This window comes from Carcharhinus amblyrhynchos, chromosome 16, assembly GCF_965287045.1.
Source record: "Carcharhinus amblyrhynchos chromosome 16, sCarAmb.v2.hapA, whole genome shotgun sequence".
In the NCBI taxonomy this organism is placed as follows: domain Eukaryota; kingdom Metazoa; phylum Chordata; class Chondrichthyes; order Carcharhiniformes; family Carcharhinidae; genus Carcharhinus; species Carcharhinus amblyrhynchos.
Window position 1 is genome coordinate 267519 of NC_137339.1, and position 18201 is coordinate 285719.

The window sequence follows — 18201 nt, forward strand, 5'->3', positions numbered from 1 at the left end:
ATAGAGACTGCATTGCCTTTCTATACTGGCATTGGCCAACCAAAGCAGACAAACCCCAAGCAAACTGCACACCAACAATAGCCCAGTGGGGAGTTCACCGACAGTCTATCCTGTCTTAGAATCCTGAGGTAGTGAGGCTCATGACGGGAAGGTAAAGAGAGAAACCCTGCTCCCAGCTGAACAAACCAGTCAGGAATAAACAATGACTTTCTTGAAATAGTTAGTATTCACTCACAATATTATGCTTTAAGGATTTAATTCGACATCTATCCAAATTGTTGGGTCTGCTTGTGGTTTTCTTTTCAGCGTAGATGTGGTATTGCCTAGGCCCAAGAAAACAAACAATTTAACCATCATTTAATGAACAATATAAAGTCTCCCAGCTAAGAATTAGAAGCTGCAGACTGTTAAACTTAAATTCCTTATGACTCTTTTATGATGCAACTTACTAGTGAGTCACTCAGTTCAAGGGCAATTAGGAAAATGCTGGCCCAGCCAGTGACGTACTCCATAATTAGAGGATAATTAAAATTAGAGGGATAAGTGGGTGTAATATGTGGGGATATGGGGGGAGGGCCTGGGTGGGATTCTGTTTGGTGTAGACTTGATGGGCCAAAGGGCCTCTTTCTGCACTGCAGGGTTCTACGTTCTATGTTCTAACTGATAAAAATGTACATACAGGTGACACTGCTCGAAGAATTGACATCTTTTACTGTAGCAACCAGTTTCAGCAAATTCTCTCTACTTTTATACATTAATAAGAACATAAGAACATAAGAAATAGGAGCAGGAGTAGGCCATCTAGCCCTTCGAGCCTGCCCCGCCATTCAATAAGATCATGGCTGATCTGAAGTGGATTAGTTCCACTTTCCTGCTTTCTCCCCATAACCCTTAATTCCCCTGTCTGTCAAAAACCTATCTACCCGTGACTTAAATATATTCAGCGAGGTAGCCTCCACCACTTCAACAGGCAGAGAATTCCAGAGATTCACCACCCTTTGAAGAAGTTCCTCCTCAACTCTGATCTAAACTGCACCCCTCTTAACTTGAGGCTGTGCCCTCTAGTCCTGCTATTCTTTCTAAGCAGGAAGAATCTCTCTACCTCCACCCTATCCATCCCCTTCATTATCTCATACATCTCTGTAAGATTCTCCCCTCATCCTTCTAAACTCCAACGAGTACAGACCCAGTCTATTCAGTCTCTCTTCATAGTCCAACCCTCTCATCTCCAGTATCAACCTAGTGAACCTCCTCTGCACTACCTCCAAGGCCAATATATCCTTCCGCAAGTGCTGCGACCAAAACTACACACAGTACTCCAGCTGTGGCCTCACCAGTACCCTGTACAGTCGCAGCAAGACCTCCCTACTTTTATATTCTATCCCCCTCGCTATAAAGGCCAGCATCCCATTCGCCTTCTTGATCACCTGCTGCACCTGCGGACTGGGTTTTTGCGACTCATGCACAAGTACCCCCAGGTCCCTCTGCACCGTAGCATGCTGCAGCTTTTCGCCTTTTAAATAATAATCCCTCCTACTATTATTTCTGCCAAAGTGGATAACCTCACACTTGCTAACATTATACTCCACCTGCCAGGTCCTCACCCACTCGCTCAGCCTATCCAGATCTCTCTGCAGACTTTCCACACCCTCCACGCAATTTGCTTTTCCACTCATCTTTGTGTCATCAGCAAATTTTGTCACCCTACACTCAGCCCCCTCCTCCAGATCATCTATATAAATGGTAAAGAGTTGAGGCCCCAGCACCGATCCCTGCGGCACTCCACTAGTCACCAACCGCCAACCAGAATAGCACCCATTGATACCAGCTCTCTGCTTCCTATTAGACAGCCAATCCTCTATCTATGCTAACACCTTACCCCCAACTCCGTGCACCCTAACCTTCTGTAGCAACCTTTTGAGGCACCTTATGAAACGCCTTTTGGAAATCTAAAAACACCACATCCACTGGTACCCCTCTGTCTACCGCACTAGTCACATCCTCATAGAAATCCAATAAATTTGTCAAACACGACTTCCCCTTAACAAATCCGTGCTGCGTCTGCTCGATCATACCATTCTATTCCAGGTGCCTCGCTATTTTTTCTTTGATGACAGATTCTAGCATTTTTCCAACTACAGACGTAAAACTAACCGGCCTATAATTCCCTGCCTTTTGTCTGCTACCTTTTTTAAACAGCGGCATACCATTAGCCATTTTCCAATCTTCCGGCACTTCCCCAGAATCCAGCGAATTTTGATAAATAATTACTAAGGCATCCACTATCACCTCTGCCAGGAGTTGAGGCCCCAGCACCGATCCCTGTGGCACTCCACTAGTCACCAACCGCCAACCCTGCAATGCATTCCATCCGGTCCTGGGGACTTGTCCACCTTCAGTCCCATTAGTCTATCAAGCACTACCTCTCTAGTGACAGTAATTGCACTCAGGCCCTCAACTCCTACCATCCTTCTATCTTTAAGATCCGGCAAACTATTCGTGTCCTCCTCCATGAAGACCAAGGCAAAAAAACTTATTTAAAGCCTCAGCCATTTCCTCATCTCCCACCGCTAAGTCCCCCCTCTCATCCTCTAAGGGTCCAACATTCACTCTAGCCAGCCTCCTCTTCTTTACATATTTGTAAAAACTTTTACTGTCCTTTTTATATTTAGTGTTAGTTTAGCTTCATAGTCTATCTTTCCTTTCTTTATCACCTTCTTAACCATTCTTTGTTGATTTTTAAATTTTTCCCAATCTTCTAATCGCCCACTATTTTTAGCCACTCTGAACGCATCAGCTTTTAATTTAATATTCTCCTTTATTTCCTTAGATAGCCACAGCTGGTTATCCCTTCTCCTACAGTCCTTCTTTACCATCAAAATATATTTCTGTTGAGTACCGAAAAACATCTTCTTAAAAATCCTCCACTGTTCCTCAGCCGTCCTACTAACCAATCTACATTTGCCAATTCCCCTCTCATCCTATCGTACTCCCCTCTGTTCAAACAGAGGACACAGGTTCGGGACCCTACTTTCTCATCCTCCATCTGCATCAAAAATTCAACCATACTATGATCACTCGTCCCAAGAGGATCCCTCACAAGAAGATCCCTAATTCTACCTGCCTCGTTACACAACACCAGATCTAAGATAGCTCGCTCCCTCGTAGGTTCCGTCACACACTGTTCAAGGAAACTGTCCCGACAGCATTCCAAGAACACTTCCTCAAGCCCACCGCATCCGACTTGGGTCATCCAATCAATATGCAGAATAAAATCCCCCATAATTATTGCCGTTCCGTTTCTGCAAACATCATTTATTTGTTTGTTTATAGCCTGCCCCACCTCAAAGTTGTTATTTGGGGGCTTATAGACCACACCCACCAGTGTCTTCCTCCCCTTACTATTCCTTATCTCCACCCACAACAATTCCACGTTTTGCTCTTTGGAGCCTATTTCTTCCCTTACTACTGCCCTGATATTATCCTTAATTAACAGAGCTACCCCACCCCCTTTTTCCTCCCGTCTATCCTTCCTAAACACTTGATACCCCTGGACATTCAGCTCCCAGTCCCTGTCACCCTGCAACCACGTTTCCGTAATGGCCACTAGATCATATCCATTTGTGCTGATCTGCGCCATTAGCTCATTCACTTTGTTCTGAATGCTTCGTGCATTCAGGTGAAGTGTCTTTATCCCAGCCTTTATCTGGACCTAACGCTACTAACCTCTGTCATGCCCCCTACTCCTTTATTATTGGGACATCCTCAACATTTTCCCGCACCCGTACCCTCTCTTTTACTTTAGATTTTGTAATTTCCCCCACTCTTGCACCCTCCCCCCCCTCTAATTAGCTTAAAGCCCTATCTACAGTCCTAGTTATACGATTCGCCAGGTCTCTGGTCCCGGCACAGTTCAGATGAAGACCATCCCATCTGAACAGGTCCCATCTGCCCCAATACTGGTGCCAATGTCCCATAAATTCAAACCCATTCCTCCCACACCAATCCCTGAGCCACCCAATCATCTCCTTAATCCTATTTATCCTGTGCCAGTTTGCACGCGGTTCAGGTAGTAATCCAGAGATAACCACCTTGTCGGTTCTGCTTCTTAATTTGGTTCCCAGCTTTTCATACTCCCTCTGCAGATCCTTAGTTCCCATTTTGCCTATGTCGTTGGCACCCACATGTACCACAACGACCAGATTCTCACCCTCCCACTCCAGGTTCCTCTGCAGCCCAGATAAGACATCCTGGACCCGAGCACCAGGCAGACAACACACCCTTCGCTATTCTTAATCCTTGTCACAAAAGGACAGTGTCTATGCCCCGAACTACACTATCCCCAATTACCACTACATTCTTCTCTTCTTCTTTCTCTTTGACCTCTCCCTCCACCACTGTACCGTGGGCAGTTTGCTCGTCAACCTTGCAGCCCTCATTCTTGTCCACACTGGGAGCAAGAATCTCAAACCTGTTGTGCAGATTCAGGGGCCTTTGGGTCCCCCCCTCCTTCCTCCCCACTCCCCCCTCCTTCCTCTCACCCTTCCTCCCCTCAGCAACACCCTCCTGTTAATCCATTTAATACAGATTATCTGCTCAACTAAAGAACAAAGAACAGTACAGCACAGGAAACAGGCCCTTCAGCCCTCCAAGCCTGCGCCACTCATTGGTCCAACTAGACCATTTGTTTGTATCCCTCCATTCCCAGTCTGTTCATGTGACTATCCAGGTAATTCTTAAACAATCCCAGCGTGTCTGCCTCCACCACCCTCTGTGTAAAATACTTCCCTCTGATATCTGAATTAAACCTCGTCCCTCTCACCCTGAGCCTGTGACCCCTCATGATCGTCATCTCCGACCTGGGAAAAAGCTTCCCACTGTTCACCCTATCTATATCCTTCATAATTTTGTACACCTCTATTAGGTCTCCCCTCATTCTCCGGCTTTCCAGGAAGAACAACCCCAGTTTACCCAATCTCTCCTTACAGCTAAGACCCTCCATACCAGGCAACATCCTGGTAAACCTTCTCTACACTCTCTCCAAAGCCTCCATGTCCTTCTGGTAGTGTGGCGACCAGAACTGGATGCAGTATTCCAAATGTGGCCTAACCAACGTTCTATACAGCTGCAACATCAGACTCCAGTTTTTATACTCTCTATCCCGTCCTATAAAGGCAGGCATGCCATATGCCTTCTTCACCACCTTCTCCACCTGTGCTGCCACCTTCAAGGATTTGTGGACTTGCACACTAGGTCCCTCTGTGCGTCTATACTCTTGATGGTTCTGCCATTTATTGTATAACTCCCCCCTACATTAGTCCTACCAAAATGCATCACTTTGCATTTATCTGGATTAAATTCCATCTGCCATTTCTCTGCCCAATTTTCCAGCCTATCTATATCCTGCTGTATTCTCCGACAATGTTCATCACTATCAGCAAGTCCAGCCATCTTCATGTCGTTCGCAAACTTACTGATCACACCAGTTACACCTTTTTCCAAATCATTTATATATATCACAAATAGCAGAGGTCCCAGTACAGAGCCCTGCGGAACACCACTGGTCACAGACCTCCAGCCAGAAAAAGACCCTTCGACTGATACCCTCTGTCTCCTGTGGCCAAGCCAGTTCTCTACCCATCTAGCCTCCTCTCCTTGTATCCCAAGAGGCTTAACCTTCTGCACCAGCCTGCCATGAGGGACTTTGTCAAACGCCTTACTGAAATCCATATAGACGACATCCACGGCCCTTCCTTTGTCAACCGTTTTTGTCACCTCCTCAAAAAACTCCACCAAATTTGTAAGGCACGACCTCCCTCTTACAAAACCATGCTGTCTATCACTAATGTGATTGTTCCATTCTAAATGTGCATACATCCTATCTCCAAGAATCTTCTCCAACGACTTCCCTACCACGGACATCAGTCACACCGGCCTATAATTACCCGGGTTATCCTTGCTACCCTTCTTAAATAACGGTACCACATTCGCTATCCTCAATCCTCTGGGACTTCACCTATGTCCAATGAAGAGACAAAGATTTCCATCAGAGGCCCAGCAATTTCACCTCTTGTCTCCCTGAGCAGTCTAGGATAGATGCCATCAGGCCCTGGGGATTTGTCAGTTTTAATGTTCCCTAAAAAACCTAACACTTCCTCCCTTGTAATGGAGATAATGGAGATAATAACCTCCCAAAATAATCTTCAAACACCATTCAGGATGTTACATGGAGTTCACAATTATCCTGCACTAACTCAAACCTCCTGTATACTGTGAAAATACAAAAATAAATGGTCAGAAACACTGAAAAACTTTAATGTTGGGGTGGGGGTGGGTGAAGGTACAACGAGATCCAAGTCAGTGGATTGGATCTGACTCACCATTCTCATGATGTAGATGTAGTGGACTTAAACCTGGTGTTGTGAGGCTTCTTACTGTGTTCATCATTCTGACTCAGAACACAGTCTCACTGTACTAATAACACTTGCTCCAATTCAAAAGAATATCTTGTAGACCTTTACAGTGGAAAACCAGGAGGTGAAAGAAAATGTAGGATAGCTTAGATAGCTAAAAGCATAGCTTGAGGGAATGGTTCACAAGAGATTTTTGAAAGAAGGAAGAAAATGAGAAAGATTAAATAATTTTTTGGGAGAGTTTCAAAGAGCATTGGAGACAGGCTGCTGGATTGAGTAAAGCCCAGATTTGGAGGAATGGAAGGTGAGATGTGATAAATGAACAAATCACTTGTTTATGTTGTAGAGAGTTTCCAAAAGGTGAGAATTAGGGTTAGGATTAGGGTTATCAATTGACATCAATGCAGTCAGAGACAGACAACCGGTCACATTTAGTAAGAATTTGGGCGATGCCTGTTATATATGAATTTTTAGAGTCTGACATGTGAATTGCCTCCATTTTTGACAAACCTCTCGTATTCTGATATTAAGAGTGGATAGTCAGAAGCTTTTTCCCAGGGTGGAAGAGTCAATTACTAGAGGTCACAGGTTTAAGGTGTGAGGGGCAAGGTTTAAAGGAGATGTACGAGGCAAGTTACTTTACACAGAGGTTGATGGGTGCTTGAAAATCGCTGCCAGGTGAGGTAGTGGAAGCAGGTACAATTGTGACTCAAGGATCATCTGGACAAATCTATGAATAGGATGGGAATAGAGGGATATGGTCCCTGGGAAGGTAGGGGGTTTTAGTTCATACAGGCAGCATGGTTGGTGCAGGTTTGGAAGGCCAAAGGGCCTGTTCCTGTGCTGTAATTTTATTTATTCTTTATTATTATTTGTATGTGCAAGAGTAGAGGTAGAAAGGCCAACAAATAGAACATTCTGGAAACCAATCCTTGAGATCATATGGATTAAGGTTTTGACAGCAGATGGACTGAGAGCAATGTTCCGTAGAGCTAGAAAGATATGAATCTTGATCTTTTCATTAAATGTTCATTATTATTAACTTTAACTTCCTGGAGAGAGGAAACTAGAAACTTTTAAGATAATTGCGAAAAATAAGTTTAGGTGTTTGATCAGAACCACGTTAATGCTTGACAACCTGGATCCCACCAAATGATGTAGAGATGCCGGCGTTGGACTGGGGTAAACACAGGAAGAATCTCACAACACCAGGTTAAAGTCCAACCAGTTTATTTGATAGTAATCCCACAAGCTTTCAGGAACACTGTTCCAAGGACCATATCCCTCTATTCCCATCCTTTTCATAGATTTGTCCAGATGACCCTTGAGTCACAATCGTACCTACTTCCACTACCTCGCCCAGCGAGTTCCAGGCACCCAGGAACAGTCCGATTTTATATGCCCTTCTCTGATCAGAACCTTCCACACACCTGAAGCAGGGACAGCATTTCCGAAAGCTTGTGGGATTACTATCAAATAAACTGGTTGGACTTTAACCTGATGTTGTGAGACTTCTTGATGTGTTTCCCAGCAAATGGACAGGAACTGAGCAAAGTCTCTTTAGAACAAAGAACAAAAGCAGTATAGCACAGTAACAGGCCCTTTGGCCCATCAAGTCTGTGCTGACAATCCTCACTATCTGCTACTCCCCCAGTTTTTGACACACCTGAGGAAGGAGCAGCGCTCCAAAAGCTCATGATTCCAAATAAACCTGTTGGACTTTAACCTGGTGTTGAGAGACTTTTTACTGCCCCCAATTTTTGTATCATCTGCAAATTGACTAATCAGACCACCTACATTTTCCTCCAAATGATTTATATATATATTACAAACAGAGGCCCCAGCACTGATCCTTGTGGAACACTGCTTGACACAGGCCTCCTGTTAAAAAAGGACCTTTTCACTGCTACTGTCTGCTTTCTATGCCTAAATCTGGATATGCCTGCGTTGGACTGGGGTAAATACAGTAAGAAGTCTCACAACACCAGGTTAAAGTTGAACAGGTTTATTTGGTAGGAAACGCCACTAGCTTTTGGAACGCTGTTCCTCCGTCAGGTGAGTGGGAAGTTCTGATCACAAACAGGGCATATAAAGGCACACACAGTTTACAGAATACTGATTAGAATGTGAATCTTTACACCTAATCAAGTCTTAAAAGGTGCAGACAATGTGAGTGGAGATAGCATTATGCATAGGTTAAAGGAATGTGTATTGTCTCCAGACAGGACAGTAAGTGAGATTTTGCAAGCCCAGGCAAGTCATGGGGGTTACAAATAGTGTGACATGAACCCAAGACCCCAGTTGAGGCCGTCCTCATGTGTGCGGAATTTGGCTCTCAGTTTCTACTCAGTGACTCTGCGCTGTCAGTCGTGAAGGCTGCCTTGTGGAACATTTACCCGAAGATCAGAAGCCGAATGCCCGTGACCGCTGAAGTATTCACCAACAGAAGGTGATTGCCTGGTGATTGTCGAGCGATGTTCATTCATCCGTTGTCGTAGCGTCTGCATGGTCTCTCCAACGTACTGTGCCTCGGGACATCCTTTCCTGCAGCGTATCAGGTAGACAATGTTGGCCAAGTTGCAAGAGTATGTACCATGTACCTGGTGGATGGTGTTCTCACGTGAGGTGATGACATCTGAGTCAATGATCCGGCATGTCTTGCAGAGGTTGCTGTGGCAGGGTTGTGTGGTGTTGTGGTCACTGTTCTCCTGAAGGCTGGGTAGTTTGCTGTGAACAATGGTCTGTTTGAGGTTGTGCAGTTGTTTGAAGGCAAGAAGTGGGGATGGCCCTGGAGAGATATTCATCTTCATCAATGACATGTTGAAGACTCCGGAGAAGATGTTGTAGCTTCTCCGCTCCAGGAAAGTAATGGACGACGAAGGGTACTCTGTCCACTGTGTCCCGTGTTTGTCTTCTCAGGAGGTCAGTGCGGTTTTTCACTGTGGCGCGTCAGAACTGTAGATTGATGAGTCGAGCGCCATATCCTGTTCTCATGAGGGCATCTTTCAGCGTCTGGAGGAGTCTGTTGCGATCCTCCTCATCTGAGCAGATCCTGCGTATACGGAGGGCTTGTCCGCAGGGGATGGCTTCTTGAATGTGTTTAGGATGGAAGCTGGAGAAATGGAGCATTGTGAGGTTATCCTTGGCTTGCAGTACAGTGAGGTGCTGAGGTGACCGTCCTTAATGGAGATGCATGTGTCCAAGAATGCAACTGATTCCGGAGAATAGTCCGCGGTGAGTCTGATGGTGGGATGGAACTTGATGTCATAGAAACATAGAATCATAGAAATCATAGAACCCTACAGTGCAGAAAGAGGCCCTTCGGCCCATCGAGTCTTCACCGACGACGATCCCACCCAGGCCCTACCCCCATATTCCTACATATTTTACCCACTAATCCCTCTAACCTAAGCATTTCTGGACACACTAAGGGGCAATTTTAGCATGGCCAATCAACCCAACCCGCACATCTTTGGACGTCATATAGTTGTTTCAGTGATAAGAACTTAAGAGCATAAGAAGTAGGAGCAGGAGTAGGCCATCTAGCCCCTTGAGCCTGCCCCGCCATTCAATAAGATCATGGCTGATCTGAAGTGGATCGGTTCCACTTACCCGCTTGCTCCCCATAACCCTTATTGATCAGGTATCTATCTACCTGTGACTTAAACATATTTAATGAGGTAGCCTCCATTGCTTCAATGGGCAGAGAATTCCAGAGATTCACTACCCTCTGAGAGAAGAAGTTTCTCCTCAACTCTGTTCTGAACTGACCCCCCTTATTTTGAGGCTTTGCCCTCTAGTTCTGCTATCCTTTCTAAGTGGAAAGAATCTTTTTACCTCTATCCTATATAGCCCCTTCACTATCTTATGTCTCTATAAGATCGCCCCTCAGCCTTCTAAACTTTAATGAGTACAGACCCAGTCTACTCAATCTCTCCTCATAAGGTGACCCCTCATCTCCGGTATCAGCCGAGTGAACCTTCTCTGTACTCCCTCCAAGGCCAATATATCCTTCCGCAAATGCAGTGACCAAAACTGCACACAGTACTCCAGCTGCGGCCTCACCAGTACCCTGTACAGTTGCAGCAAGACCTCCCTGCTTTTATACTCCATCCCCCTCGCTATAAAGGCCAGCATCCCATTCACCTTCTTGATCACCTGCTGCACCTGCAGACTGGAGTTTTTGTGATTCGTGCACAAGGACCCCCAAGTCCCTCTGCACAGTAGCATGTTGTCATTTTTCACTATTTAAATAATATTCCATTTTACTATTATTTCTTCCAAAGTGGATAACCTCACATTTGCCAAAGTTATATTCCACCTGCCAGATCCTCGCCCACTCACTGAGCCCATCCAAATCTCTCTGCAGACTTTCCGTGTCCTCCACACAATTTGCTTTCCCACTCATCTTCGTGTCATCAGCAAACTTCATTACCCTACACTCAGTCCCCACCTCCAGATCGTCTAAATACATGGTAAATAGTTGAGGCCCCTGCAGCACGCCACTAGTCACCAACTGCCAACCAGAAAAGCACCCATTGATTCCAACTCTCTGCTTCCTGTTAGATAGCCAATCTTCAATCCACGCTAACACTTTACTCCCAACTCCATGTACCCTAATCTTCTGCAGCAACCTTTTGTGAGGCATCTTATCGAATGCCTTCTGGAAATGATTCACCATGAGTCCAAAAGGAAGAAAATGTCATCAATGTATCTAGTATATCACATCAGCTGAAGGTCCTGTACGGTGAAAAAGTCTTGTTCGAGCCTGTGCATGAAGATGTTGGCATACTGAGGTGCAAATTTGGTCCCCGTGGCTGTTCCATGTGTCTGGATGAAGAATTGTTTGTTGAAGGTGAAGACATTGTGGTCCAGGATGAAGCGGATGAGTTGTAAAATTGCATCTGGAAACTGGCAGTTATTGGCGTTGAGTACTGAGGCACTTGCAGCAATGCCATCGTCATGGGGGATGCTGGTGTAGAGCACTGAGACATCCACTCCCCACTCACCTGACGAAGGAGCAGCGCTCCGAAAGCTAGTAGCGTTTACTACCAAACGAACTTGTTGGACTTTAACCTGGTGTTATGAGACTTCTTTCTATGCCTAAGCCAGTTTTGTATCCATCTTACCTCGGATCCCATATGACTTCACTTCTGTATCAGCCTGCCATGAGGAACCTTATCAAAGGCTTTACTAAAGTCCACGTATACAACATCCACTGCCCTGGTTAATTTCTTTTGTCACATCTTCAAAGAACTCAATCAAGTTTGTGAGACATGACCTCCCCTTCACAAAACCATGCTGCCTTTTGCTAATAAGCCTATTCTCTTCCAGATGTGTCCCTAAGAATCTTTTCCAATAATTTCCCCACCAATAATGTAAGACTCACAGGTCTGCAATTTCCCAGATTCTCTCTTCTGCCTTCTTAAACAGAGGAACAATATTAGCTACTCTCCAATTCTCTGATAACTCACCTATCATTAAAAAAGATACAAAGATTTTGGCCAAAGCCTCAGCAATTTCTTCCCTCACCTCTCTTAGGAGTCTGGGATAGACCTTATCGGGCCCTGGGGACTTGTCCACCTTAATGTTTTTCAAAACCACCTATATCTCCTCCCTTCTTATTTTGACAAGTCCCAGAATGCCAACATCCTCCTTTCTACACTCACCATCCATCACATCTTTCTCCTTTGTGAGTACTGTTGCAAAGTCCTCGTTAAGGATCTCATCCATCTCATCTGGCTCCACACAAATTCCTTCCACTGTCCTTGAGTGGACCCACCCTTCCCTTAGCTACCCTCTTCCTCCTAATATACGCATGAAAAGCCTTGGGATTTTCCTAAATCCTGCCTGCCAAGGACATTTCCTGGCCCCTTTTTGCCCTCCTAAGTCCCTGTTTAAGCTCTTTCCTGCCACCTTTGTATTCCTCAGAAGCCTTATCCATTTTCATAAGAACATAAGAAATAGGAGCAGGAGTAGGCCATCCAGCCCTTCGAGCCTGCCCCGCCATTCAATAAGATCATGGCTGATCTGTCGTGGCTCAGTTCCACCTTCCCGCCCTCTCCCCATAACCCTTAATCCCCTCTCTTATCAAAAACCCATCAACCCGCGTCTTAAAAATATTTAGCGAGGCAGCCTCCACCACTTCAACGGGCAGAGAATTCTAGAGATTCACCACCCTTTGAGTGAAGAAGTTCCTCCTCAACTCCGTTCTAAACCGCCCCCCTTTTATCTTGAGGCTGTGCCCCCTAGTCCAACTGTCTTTTTTGAGTGGGAAGAGTCTCTCCACCTCTATCCTATCCATCCCATTCATCATCTTATACGTCTCAATGAGATCTCCCCTCATTCTTCTAAACTCTAACGAGTACAAGCCTAGTTTATTCAGCCTCTCCTCATAGCTCAACCCCCTCAACTCCGGTATCAGCCTAGTAAACCTCCTCTGCACTCCCTCCAAGGCCAAAATATCTTTGCGCAGGTGCGGCGCCCAAAACTGCACACAGTACTCCAGATGTGGCCTCACCAATGCCCTATACAGCTGCAGCAAGACCTCCCTACTTTTATATTCAATCCCCCTCGCTATGAAGGCCAGCATCCCATTCGCCTTCCTGACCACCTGCTGCACCTGCAAGCTGGGTTTTTGCGACTCATGCACAAGGACCCCGAGGTCCCTCTGCACCGTCGCCTGCTGCAGTTTTTCGCCCCGTAAGTAATAGTCCTTCCTACCATTATTCCTACCAAATGTATGCCTCCTTCTTCTTTTTCACTAAGTTCACATTCTCTCTTGTTATACAGGGTTCCCAAATCTTTCTATCTTTGTCTTTCATTTTTACAAATACATCCTGAATAGTTAACAACTGACATTTAGAAGACTCCTACATATTGGATGTGGATTTACCATCAAACATGCCATCCCTAGTCTACATTCCCTAGCTCCTGCCTAATACTGTCATAGTTAGCCTTCCCCTAGTTTACTACTTTCACTCTGGGACTACTTCTATACCTTTCTACAAGAATCTTAAAACTTATTGAATTGTGATCACTGTTCACAAAATGGTCCCCCACTGGGACATCAGTCACCTGTCCAGGCTCGTTTTCCAGAACCAGGTCTAAGATTGCCCTTTCCCGAGTTGGACTATCTACATATTGCCTTAAGAAGAACTCTTAGACTAGGATTCCTTTAGTGCCAAGGGCTAGAGTTTGTTCAGTGTGTCCATGTTGAGGAAGTTAAAATCACCCATCACAACAACCCTATTGTTTTTACATCTTCCCATGACCTGCTGACATATCAGTTCCTCCACTTCATGCTGGCTGTTGGGAGGTCTGTACTACAATCCCAACAGTGTGATTGCACCACTCCTGTTCCTGAGTTCTACCTATATGGCCTCATTGCATGATCCCACCAAGGTATCTTCCCTCCGTGTGCTGTGACATTCTTCTTACTCAGTAAAGCAACACCCCTACCTCTTTTGTTACCCTCTCTAAATTGCCTGAAGCATCTAAATCCTGGAATTTTAATTTTACCAATGCTGAATTGAAGTGAATTTCAATATATGCATAGTTAGAATTAAAAGGAGTATAATAAAGATGGAGGCAGAATTGCTTTGATATTATTAACATGACTCTCCTGTGTTAGAGGGTTTCTTTTCCTGGAGAGAGGCCTCAAAGCACGAGTGGTGGAATTCATGGCTGAAAAATAAGGTTTTGGGTTTTTGTTTAATTTTTAAAAAATGGTAAACTGGAAAAAGTGAGACAAATCCCAGAATTCCTTGGAAATAAAACTGGTGCAAGGAGAAAATTTTTTTTGTATTGTTGAGCTAATGTACAAGGTGATTAAACAAACAAGACCTGCATCCTGCGACAAACTCATTCAAGATTTGATGAAGGTGAGTTTGGGATTCTGACTTTGGTCTTTTTACCATGTGATCCACTTCATCAAGTCCATCCTCCTGGGAAAATGGAGAAGAAATGGAAAGAATTAAACATTATGCTTCCCTTTCACAATATCTTTTTAAAAAGTCAAATGATGATGAACATTTCCCTTCTTCAAAAACAACCAGTCATTTAAATTCCATTCGCTGCTTTTTGAACCTCCCTCCTGAATCTATTTACAGAGGACAGTTCAGCTCAATGACTAACATTAACTCTTGTGGTTCAGTGGACAGTGGCCCTACCTCTAGACCAGAAGCTCTGGGTTCAAGTCTAATGCTAGGACTTACTCAGAACAAGCTTCAAGCTGAAAGTCAGCTTGCAAATGCCCCCATTCTTCCTCAAAGTGAAAACAGTGCGTGTGCTGAAATCTAAATCAGCCCCTGGTTAAGAGGAGATGGGAGATGTGCCTGTGCAAGACAGACAGAATCCAGCAAATTCAGAAATGTGATTAGGAGAAACGTCATTACTCAGAATGTTATAGGGGAACAGAATCCTTCACTGCAACAACTGGTTGATGCAGTAACCAACATACCTTCTAATTTAAATGATAGAAAGAGGAAGTAAGCAGGAAATGGGATGAGTTTTGAATTACTGTAATGATGAACTATGTGAATATCAATGTCCTCCTTCATCACGAACTGCCTGCTCCAATGGTAAAGCCCTCCCACAGAGATTAAGGAGAACCTTTAACTGTTGCTCAGTGTCACTGACTCAACAGCCACTTATCTCTCCTCACTTGTTCCCACTTTTTTTTTGTTTTTATTCCAATTCGGTCAACTCAAGTCCAATTCAGAGTCTCAACAAGTTGGGACATTCCCGATCCAAGCTGACAAGACAGGGCTCTCACCTCCTGTCTTGGGCTTGATCTACATGACCCAAGCTGATTGGAGTAGGCATAGCTCCTCCTCCAAGGCTTGATCTCATTTGCATCTTCGCCAGAAGGCCCAGATGCCGCTTTTAAAAATTGCTTCAAAATGAAGCAAAATGTAACCTAATGACTTCAACCAAGTGCAGCATGTCAATACCACACTTGATCTTAGCCCTAGGCTGGAATACATTTCAATTATGAACACAGGTCTAAATTTATAATTATATTTAGAGCCTGATTTTCCATTCGAATAGAATAATAGTAATGACGTTTCTCCTAATCACATTTCTGAATTTGCTGGATTCTGTCTGTCTTGCACATGCACATCTCCCATCTCCTCTTAACCAGGGGCTGATTTAGATTTCAGCACACGCACTGTTTTCACTTTGAGGAAGAATGGAGGCATTTGCAAGCTGACTTTCAGCTTGAAGCTTGTTCTGAGTAAGTCCTAGCATTGGACTTGAACCCAAAGCTTCTGGTCTAGAGGTAGGGCCACTGTCCACTGAACCACAAGAGTTAATGTTAGTCATTGAGCTGAACTGTCCTCTGTAAATAGATTCAGGAGGGAGGTTCAAAAAGCAGCGAATGGAATTTAAATGACTGGTTGTTTTTTTTTATTGAGAGACTGATAACCTTTGTCTTGAAATATTCTCACATCAAGTTGAACAAATTTCCCCATTCTCAGCAATGCACCTACCAGTCTCTCTGCGATCTTTGCAAGGAGATTGGAATTATACAACCGCCAGGAATAATCTTCCCAGGAACTCCACACATACACACATGGTTTTTCGTACAGATACGGAATACAGCAATATGACCTGAAACAGACAAGAGGAATATGGATATAAAATATTGATCCAACGTTCCTTAAAGGAAGCAATAATCTCCAGCTCTAATATCCACCATGGGGAAGAGAAATCTGAGATATCTCCTTTTAACCTTCAATATAAGTGCAATTATTGAAGCATCTTTAACAGAATAAACTCTCCCAAGATGCTTCACAGGAACCTTACCAGACAAAATTTGACACCATGCCATATAAGGTGAAGTTCAGGCAAATATCCAAAACCGTGGTCAAAAAGATCAGTTTTAAGGAGCAACTTCACAAAATAATTATGGCACAGAAAGAAGCCATTCAGCCCATCGTGTCTTCACTGGTTCACTCAAGGTGTAGTTTGTCCAGTGCTGCTTACCCATTTTCTCCACATTGCTCTGCACATTTCCCCTTTTCAGATGGGTGATCCAATTCCCTTTTGAAATCTTCAAGGGAGGGAATTTATGTGTAGAGCCAGAGGAAATGGGCAAGGTATTAAATGAGTACTTTGCATCAGTATTCACCAAAGAGAAGGATTTGGTGGATGATAAGTCTGGGAAAGGATGTGTAGAGAGTTTGAGTCACATTGAGATCAAAATGGAAGAGGTATTGGGGTTCTTGGAAACATTAAGGTAGACAAGACCCAAGACCTGCTGGGATATACCCCAACATACTGAGAGAGACAAGGCAGGAAATTGCTGGGGCCTTAAGAGAAATCTTTGTATTCTCACTGGCTACAGGGAGATACGCACATTAAGAAGTCTCACAATGCCAGGTTAAAGTCCAACAGATTCATTTGGTAGCACAAGCCACTAGCTTTCGGAGCACTGCTCCTTCAACAGGTGAGTGGAATTTCAGTTCACAAACAGGGCATATAAAGACACAAACTCAATTTGCAAAATAATGGTTGGAATGTGAGGCTTTACAGGTTAGCTTATGAGGAGAGATTGAGTAGATTGGGCCTGTACTCATTGGATTTTAGAAGGCTGAGGGGTGATCTTATAGAGACATATAGATAATGAAGGGGCTAGATAGGGTAGAGGTAGAGAGATTCTTCCCACTTAGAAGGAAACAATAACTAGAGGACACAGCCTCAAAATAAGGGGGATCCAGTTTAGAACAGAGTTGAGGAGGAACTTATCTCAGAGGGTAGTGAATCTTTGGAATTCTCTGCCCATTGAAGTGGTGGAGGCTACCTTGTTAAATATGTTTAAGTCACAGGTAGATAGATTCCTGATCAATAGGGAATTAAGGGTTATGGGGAGCAGGCAGGTAAGTGGAACTGAACCACTATCAGATCAGCCATGATCTTATTGAATGGTGGGGCAGGCTCGAGGGGCTAGATGGCCTACTCCTGCTCCTATTTCTTATGCTCTTATGTACAGGTAATAAAGTCTTAAAGGTACAGACAACATGAGTGGAAAAATGGTTAAGCATAGGTTAAAGAGATGTGTACTGTCTCCAGCCAGGACAGTTAGTGAGATTTTGCAAGCCCAGGAAGTCGTGGGAGTTACATATAGTGTGACATGAACATTCCAACCATTATTTTGTAAATTGATTTGGTGTCTTTATGTGCCCTGTTTATGAACTGAAGTCCCACTCACCTGATGAAGGAGCAGCGCTCTGAAAGCTAATGGCTTGTGCTACCAAATAAACCTATTGGGCTTTAACCTGGTGTTATGAGACTTCTTACTGTGTTTTACCCCTGTCCAATGCCAGCATCTCCACAACAGCAGAGGTCCCAGAAGATTGGAGAATAGCCAATGATGTTCCTTTGTTTAAGAAGGTAGCAAGAATAATCCAGGTAATTACAGGCCGGTGAGCCTGTAATTTCCCATCAGTGGTAGGGAAATTATTGGAGTGGGTTCTCCAAGACAGCATTTATTCCCACTCCTAAGTGGACATATTAGTGAGAGGCAACATGGTTTTGTGAAGGGGAGGTCGTGTCTCATGAATTTGATTGAGTTTTTCGAGGAAGTGACAAAGGTGATTGATGAGGGTAGGGCAGTGGATGTTGTCTACATGGACTTCAGTAAGGCCTTTGACAAGGTCCCTCATGGCAGACTGGTGCAAAAGGTGAAGTCGCATGGGATCAGAGGTGAGCTGGCAAGGTGGATACAAACTGACTCGGTCAAAGAAGACAGAGGGTAGCAGTGGAAAGTGTGTTTCTGAATGGA

The 18201-nt window shown here is 44.4% G+C and overlaps 1 protein-coding gene across 1 annotated transcript in view; it reads right to left on the reverse strand.

The window, feature by feature from the left end:
* Positions 1-18201, reverse strand: part of fer1l4 (fer-1 like family member 4) — a 261986-nt gene that overhangs the window by 180448 nt on the left and 63337 nt on the right. Inside the window, exons 18-20 of the mRNA XM_080204539.1 lie at positions 15908-16028; positions 14259-14359; positions 236-323 (exon numbers count right to left, since the gene is read on the reverse strand). Coding sequence (XP_080060665.1) covers positions 236-323; positions 14259-14359; positions 15908-16028 — 310 coding nt within the window. The remainder of the gene's footprint in view (positions 1-235; positions 324-14258; positions 14360-15907; positions 16029-18201) is intronic.